The sequence below is a fragment of the Amblyomma americanum genome, chromosome 5 (genome assembly GCF_052857255.1).
Source record: "Amblyomma americanum isolate KBUSLIRL-KWMA chromosome 5, ASM5285725v1, whole genome shotgun sequence".
NCBI lineage: Eukaryota > Metazoa > Arthropoda > Arachnida > Ixodida > Ixodidae > Amblyomma > Amblyomma americanum.
Window position 1 is genome coordinate 66,328,309 of NC_135501.1, and position 7,362 is coordinate 66,335,670.

At 46.2% G+C, this 7,362-nt stretch overlaps 1 protein-coding gene across 2 annotated transcripts; it reads left to right on the forward strand.

Moving 5' to 3' along the window:
• The first annotated feature begins 318 nt into the window (after window positions 1-318).
• Window positions 319-6,807, forward strand: LOC144134757 (myb/SANT-like DNA-binding domain-containing protein 3). Of its 2 annotated transcripts, XR_013315243.1 has the most exons (4): window positions 319-3,922; window positions 4,705-4,902; window positions 5,161-5,263; window positions 6,676-6,807. XR_013315243.1 is itself a non-coding variant. In XM_077667587.1 (3 exons), exons 1-3 carry the CDS (start codon window positions 3,616-3,618, stop codon window positions 5,178-5,180), a joined length of 525 nt encoding a protein of 174 aa, XP_077523713.1. In that variant the 5' UTR covers window positions 319-3,615; the 3' UTR covers window positions 5,181-5,855. The 2 variants fall into 2 exon arrangements, 1 of the variants encoding a protein (XP_077523713.1); XM_077667587.1 differs by lacking the exon at window positions 6,676-6,807 and having other exon boundaries at window positions 5,161-5,855.
• The last annotated feature ends 555 nt before the right edge of the window (window positions 6,808-7,362 follow it).

Here is a 7,362-nt window from a genome sequence, read left to right on the forward strand (position 1 = left end):
AGTTTACTTCACTTTGCGTGAGTGATATATATGCATATGTGCATAAAAAAATCAAGAACCTTCATTATATTTATAATCAGTGGTGCTATCATCAATATCGGCTGCTTCTCGGCACTACAACTACATTATGCAGTGAAGTTATTTCATTGTATCGTGCAGCCACTGATTTAAGCATGCGGTCCTGATTGGCCTCCTTCTAAATAACTGGTTTTCACCACAAGTAGGACGATTCAGCCAATGCTACCCATATTGACATTCCATAAGCATTACTTGTACCTTGCTATTTAACCCTTCTGCTTCTGCACTAGAAAAAAAAGACATGAGGGGTGGAACTGGGTCAAGAAATGTCCAGAGCAAAAATTTTTTTATAAAAGGTAACACCTGCACACCATTGCACTTGTACTCTTTAAGCAGTTTCTACAGCTGCAATACACACACAACAGTTGGAAACTTGCAATCATTCACTAAGTTGGTACACATCTCATTGCAACATGTCACAATAATTTAGTGACCCCTCCTTCCCTTTCTGAAAAACAAGTGCAATACCAGCCTCCTATTACAGCTGCTCCTTCTTTACCTAGGCAGTGACGGGCAAGTCAACACAGCAGAATGGACATGGGGGACAATGCTTGTGAACTTAATTCATTTTAACCTCTTGAAATTCTTGTATCCTGGGCTCGCCAATTAAAATACGGTCCTGGTTTTGCAGACATAGCTTCCTATGAATCTCAAGACAACCAAGATAAGAACAGATATGTTCTTGGAGGCAGGTCCATTACCGACTGTTGTGTAGCTTGAAACGGGAGAGAAAATTGCACAGCACAGCTGCGAGCCCTGAAGATCTTCTGAAAGGCTACTATGCATTGAAAGGAGCCAAAGAGTAAGGAAGTGGTGCTATTGCACCTGACTGCCAGAGATGTTGATGCTTTTGCATTAGGCATCTATATACTAGGTAACGCTCTCCATGGCACTTGATGCAAACAGTGTCAGTCGATGACAGGCTTGGATGAAAGACATGTGCACCACAGCATTGCAAAAAGGGCTTAGTACCAGGCTTATTTTGCAGCAGGAGGCAGACGCCACTTGCAGAGATGATGTGGTGGGCTAGAGAGCTGCAGCAGAGGCAGCAGTTTATGTCTGGCTATTTCCCTCAGTTGAGCAAACAGCTTCATGCTTGATCAGCCTGAGCAAGGGAGCCTAGAAAGGGCACTCACATGGCTGTGACTGCAACGGTTCACTTGAGCACATGGCCTGGGTTGGCCGAGTCTGTACATAATGCGGAGCCAGGTCACGGTCTGTGCTGGCTGCAAGAAAGGTGGTGACTGATGATCACCACTGTGTAGCTATACTTGTAGCGTCCAACAGGTGTGTTGAACATCGGTCAGTAATTTGCAGTTTGGTGTAAGCATTATTGCAGACCAGCGGACAATTGGGTTGTGCCTTTTAATGAGCTGATATTGCCATTTTGTTAGTCGTTGCTGAATGCATTCATGATTGCTCAGCTCCATGGGCCCCAAGCCAGGTGCATGCTACCTCATCTGATGCCGCTTGTTGTCTGTTTCTCAATGTTTACTGTCGGCAATGCAAACCACAAAGCAAACTGCAGCATACATTAAATGTTTTCGATTCAGAGCTGAACAGTTTGCTTGTGACAGCTTGTGAACAGTGGCAAGCTGTATGATACATGGTCTCTTGTATTTGGCAAATATGGAACCAGGTATTGCAGGTGATGACATTGGTGAAGGGGCACTGCAATGTTCTGCACGTGCTTTGGCTCCATGAAAAGTATTCGACTAGTGGCAACGTGCAGATCTACATGGTTGTGGGGTGCTGTTATTCCGAAGCAGCGAAGACTTAGCTGCCCGACAAGTTTATAAAACAGCTTGCCATTCGCAGGGACATAGCTTGCAGGGAAGTAGAATTCCACTTTCCCAATAGTTCTTCCCATCCAAGATTTCCAGCTTGACAATGCAAGCTACCAAGCAGTCCAGCACAACGCTAGTGGATGTGAATAATCTTTGTCATGCGCGGTCGAATGTCCCAAAGCTTCATACAGACTTTAAGCGATGCAACAGTGGAGAGCTCCAGATTAATTTTAACCACAGCGGTGGCAAGCTCTGTGAATAATAATGCAAAAATGCCTGCAGGCAGTGCAGTGTCAGTGGATGTCAAAAAACCCCAGGTGATGTCAACAGATTCCAAGGAGCAGATGTAGCTCAGAAGCACATCAGAAATAGGTCTCACTAAACGCCTGCAGGCTGTGCGGTGTCAGTGGATGTCAAAAAACCCCTGGTGATGTCAACAGATTCTAAGGAGCAGGTGTAGCTCAGAAGCACATCAGAAATAGGTCTCACTGTCACTACAGTACCCACTGCTACGAGCACTGCAGGTAATAGTGCAGGTCCTACGGCCTGCAGTACTCGTAGCAGCCCCCATTCATATGGCCCTTTGTACCGCAGTGATGCCACACGTAAATGATGACACCCTTGACAAAGGAGCAAGGATGTCTGGTCCATACGCCTTTTCCAGGCTCCTGACAAGGATCTCAGCCAGCTGCTCCACTCCTTCACCAGCCGACAGATGATATCCATCACCAGCAAAAAGGTGCCTCTTTGGTGCTTTAGCTGCATCCAGGAAGCTATGCTGAAAACTAAATAGAATTTGTTCAAAAATAGGGCAAATTGAGGCGACACGTGAAACATGGTATGGCATCTAAGGTTGATGTCCCAAACTGACATGAGCTATATGGGCTGCTGCAGTGGAGGGCTCTGAATTAATGTCAACCATTTGCAATATCACACAGCAGTACATGGGCGCTTTCCATTTTGCCTCCGTCCAACCTGTGTCACCGGGCTCTAATGTGCCTCTTTGGTGCTTTAGCTGCATTCAGGAAGCTACCCTAGTAGCACAAATGGGGCTCTGAATTGCGGGCCCTTGTGGGCCCGGCACGGGCTGCCCATATGTGCCCGACATGGGATATGTGCAGGATTTGAAACTGCATTGGGGGGACCCACAAGGGCAGCCCAGTGGGCTTACTGCATAGCCCCACAAAGCTCTACGCTGGATCTCCTTGGGCTGGCCGGTTCCGGGCCCCCTTGGGCTAGCCTGTTCCGGGCCCAGTGAGCTTCTTACCCCCGAATGCAGAAATGTAACTTGGCTCGCGCTTCGACTCAACTTCGGCAAGTCGAGTCGAAGCACCAAGGCGGCTTCAGAACGGCCAAGTTGGGTTTCGTGTTTCATAGATGCTCAAACTGACTTGCTTCGTCAAGTTAAGCGCGTGCTTGAAAGCGAGGGCGCATTGCTCGTCTGGGGATGAGAGTATTGACCAATCTGTTATAATAACACCCATTTTGCTCCTATAAAACAACGCATCTCGTTCAGCAGTCATAAACAGGCACTAGGTGTGACTTCTGCGGAAAATTGCTGACTATAAAAACTACATTTCAACGATACTCGCTGCTTCCGCTTGATTGAAGCTTCAGTCTGGCAACATGCCCCACATTGAGCCAATTCTAGTTGAGCCATAGCCAGTTTTTTCCATGCTTTTTCTTTGTTGCTCGCGTGTTGTACTGGCAAGTCTCTCCTGCACGCTGTGTTCACCTCACGGGCAGCAAAATGTCGCTCCAATCATCGCAAGACGACTCCTGCTCCCAGCGGAGACCAGCGCCTCGCTTTACTTTCGAGGAAAAAGAAATCTTACTGGGTTTGGTGAAGACATACCAGCATGTGCTAGAGTGCAAAAAAACTGACGTGTCGTCGCTGGCAAAAAAGAATGCCACCTGGAAGGAAGTTGCCGGGCTCTTCAACAGCCATCACGGGGTAACCCGACGGGACCCCAATCAGCTCAAGAAATGCTGGGCTAATATGAAGCAGAAGTCGAAGGGGGAGGACGCGACGAAAAAGAGAGATCGCCACAAGACAGGTGAGCGCGGCTTGCAGGCCGTTTACAAATGCTTGTTCCTGCATGCTTTGTATGCCATGGTTAAGGGCATGATTATTCTACTTGGGTCTGCGTAAGCAGCATGTACTGGAATGCATAGTTTTTTTGGCAACAATGTGATAACATGGAAATGGGCACGTAATAACCTTTCGGTGTAGTGTACACTGCTTTATTTACAAACGTAGATAAGTGCAACCTGCGTTAATCGTGTAAATAATGCAAGAGCAGTATCCTGTACAGCCTCCTTAATTGTTAAAAACTACATAGAATGTTTACTACATTCAAGTCAGTACGAAGGCATGCGATTTCTGCTACATAGAAGACTACGATGAGCGGGCAGCACAGTGGGACGGAGGGCTCGCGCCAGGCCAGCAGCGAACAGACAACGCACGATTTTGCTCGGGGTTGGTACCCTTCGCATACTGTCGCACCGCGAAGCGCAAATTGGGTGCACCGTAGTTCAGACGGTGTCCACACTAGCGATCTTCACGTTCATGAGGAAACTTGCCGCGCAATTTCGCTTGGTACTATCAAAAATCCGGAAGGCTGTACATACAGCTACCTACCTCGGCATAAAAACGGAGCGAAAACAACACGCAGTTGCATGCATTGGTATGCCTTTGGTTGCTTTTGTGTGGCACTTCATGAACAAAATATTTCAATGGCACATTGTCTGTGGCACTTCATGAACAAAATATTTCAATGGCACATTGTCTATAAATTAAGGCTAGCGTCACTGTGTGCGATTGTTTTTTTCTTTTCAGGAGGAGGGCCAGCGAAATGCCACGTGAGCGCTCTGAGCGAGCAGGTGATGGCTGTTGCCAGCCACATCTCGACCAGGGCAGGCAACGCCACAGACTCGGATGGGGGCATCGACCTGCCACCAGTGGCAAGTTTGCCTGTGATAAGGCTGCTGCAGCCAATGGTGGATGAGCCAGGCGATGCAGAATGCCATTACTCAGGTAAAGCACTTCGCATGTTGTTGGAAAACAGCACTCCTCTCTTTATATTCCTTTGATGTGTACTGTGTGTACTGTGATCATGATCACAGTACTGTGTGTACTGTGTGTACTGTCACGATTGACAGTGTTTCAATTTTTTATATTGCCTTGAACCTGCTGTGAGGAATGTAGGGTTCATCTACAACAAATTATACAAATCTCATTTATACAACACTGTGGAAAGCTGCTGTACATGTGGTTGGCTGAATGTTTGTGCAGATAAAGGCTGCATTGGTTGACAGTGCGAAAGGATGACCTGCTCCAAGCTGCATGTTGTTGGACAGCACTCCGAAGGCATTTTGTCTTGACTGCCTACATTCATGTGAGTGGTATGGTGTGTTTCTGTAGTGGAAGGAGGGTTAACCGTCGGACACTGAGGGAGCGGGCATTCAGTGCTGCAACCTGAACTGCATTCATTATGACATTCTCACCTGATGTTTTTGAGTCTTGTTTGGCATTCCTGCCTCACTTTAAACAAATGCCAACTTTAATGCAGTTTCATTATACATGCACTCCTTCACATACATTTCCATATTTTTGTGTACTTGTACATGATGGTGCTCCAGGGATAAGGTAACAACATTTTTGTGAATAATGGTGCAGCTTGCCTATGTGTAATGCTCAAAGCCTTTTGGAATTGGGCTGCTAGTTTTAAGGAAATTGTTAGTTTTGCAATGCAGAGGTTTCACTCGAAGCGTGTTTTCTGTAGCCCTGAATTAGGTTGCCTACAAGCATGCTTATTAGTGCAGACTGAAAAGTAGCACTAGTGGCTGCAGTGTGCACACAATAAAACTGTGCAGTAATATTTATGCAGGTAGCGTCAACAGTAAAAACTTCTTGCATAACAGAAGACTCAATTGTCACTTGTGCACAGTTTATTTTTACAGTGCACTGTATTACATAAACATAAAGGAGGTTGCAATACCAGCTATATGAATTGCATTGCCGATACAACACAACAACACTGAAACAGTATTCAGAGATTTTCTGATTCAGGACTACACGAGAAATAGCAGCTTTGTTCTGTAGCTGCTATTTTGTACTGTAGCCGATAATGGACATGCGTCCATTATCGGCTGTGGCTCAGGCTGCAGTATTTGTCACTTTTCTTGTATGCCCCACCTTAGCATTGGTATCGCATATATGCGGCGAAGCAAGCAGGCAGGCATTACAAGAAAACCTTTGCACAAAATTGAAAGTGGATTACCTCAGCTACTCCAGGATGTACAAAGTGAATGCTGTCGGCGTTCATTGGCATTGACAACATTCTAGACGCCGATCATTTTGAGGAAAGGAAGGGTGTATAACTGGCTCCCTGGGTCAGGGGACACACGCCAGTGCAAACTAGCAAATGTACTAAAACTGAAAAGAAACCCATTGAAAGAACAAAAAAGCTGCAGAGTTTGTGGATAACCACATGTGTAAAAACTCGTGGCCTGCGTGACTATCACTACAGTATCAGCAGAAAAAATAAAGTGAGGTCACCAGGCATACTTCAGAGTGAAAGCTGAGTAATATGGCAGATTAAAACAGAACAACTAAACTGGGGCCCCAAGAAACAAAGGCAGCTATTTGGCGCTGAGAAGGGCAACTGATGCCTTAGATAAGAACATTATAAAGCTTTCGTTATGTCTCTTCACCATTTGACCTAACAATCTGTGCTGTTGAGTCAGACAGCTAATGTATTGTTAGCTTAGGTTTGTGCAACTAATTTTTACCTTTTCTTTGTTACAGAAGACGAGTGGGAAACTCCATTCATGGATCAGCCGCAGTCAACAGTGGCTGCTCTTGGTAGGAGTGGGGCAACTCCAGAAGCAATTGAGCAAGAGAGCAATCTCTTTTTTCCTGCTGTGCAACCTGTTGCACAACCTGCTTATGCTTCAAGCACAGCTGCAGCAGGCTGCATTAGTGCTACAGTTGCTTCTGGAGCTGCCGCTGGTTCCACTACTGCTGAAGCAGTGGCCACTGGTGAACCTGCCAGGGCTCCAAGAGGGCGGATGGCCCTTTTAGAAAAGTCGCTCGCTGATGAAAACGACTTCAGAGCGGCTCTACTGCGAGAAGAGCACGAACTGCGTCTTAAGCTGATGAGGGAAGACCACAAAAGCACTCTGGACGAACGGCACGAAAAAAAAATTCTCGACATCCAGAAAAAAAATTAGAACTGGAAATATTGGAAATTGAGAAACAAATAAAACTCGAGCAGCTTTGTAGGCTGCGAGAGGCACCAGAGTAAACGGTGCCTACAACTAAAGAAACTGGAATGCTGTCTGAATGCTTGCACAAATATGTGGCAAATCCACATAACTGCACTTCATTTGCACATGTATGGTTTTAAGCACATGACTTGGGAACAAACATACAGCCCCATCACCGCTTTGCATGCAAGTCTGACAAGCTATCGCATAGCAGGAGGCAGGTAGG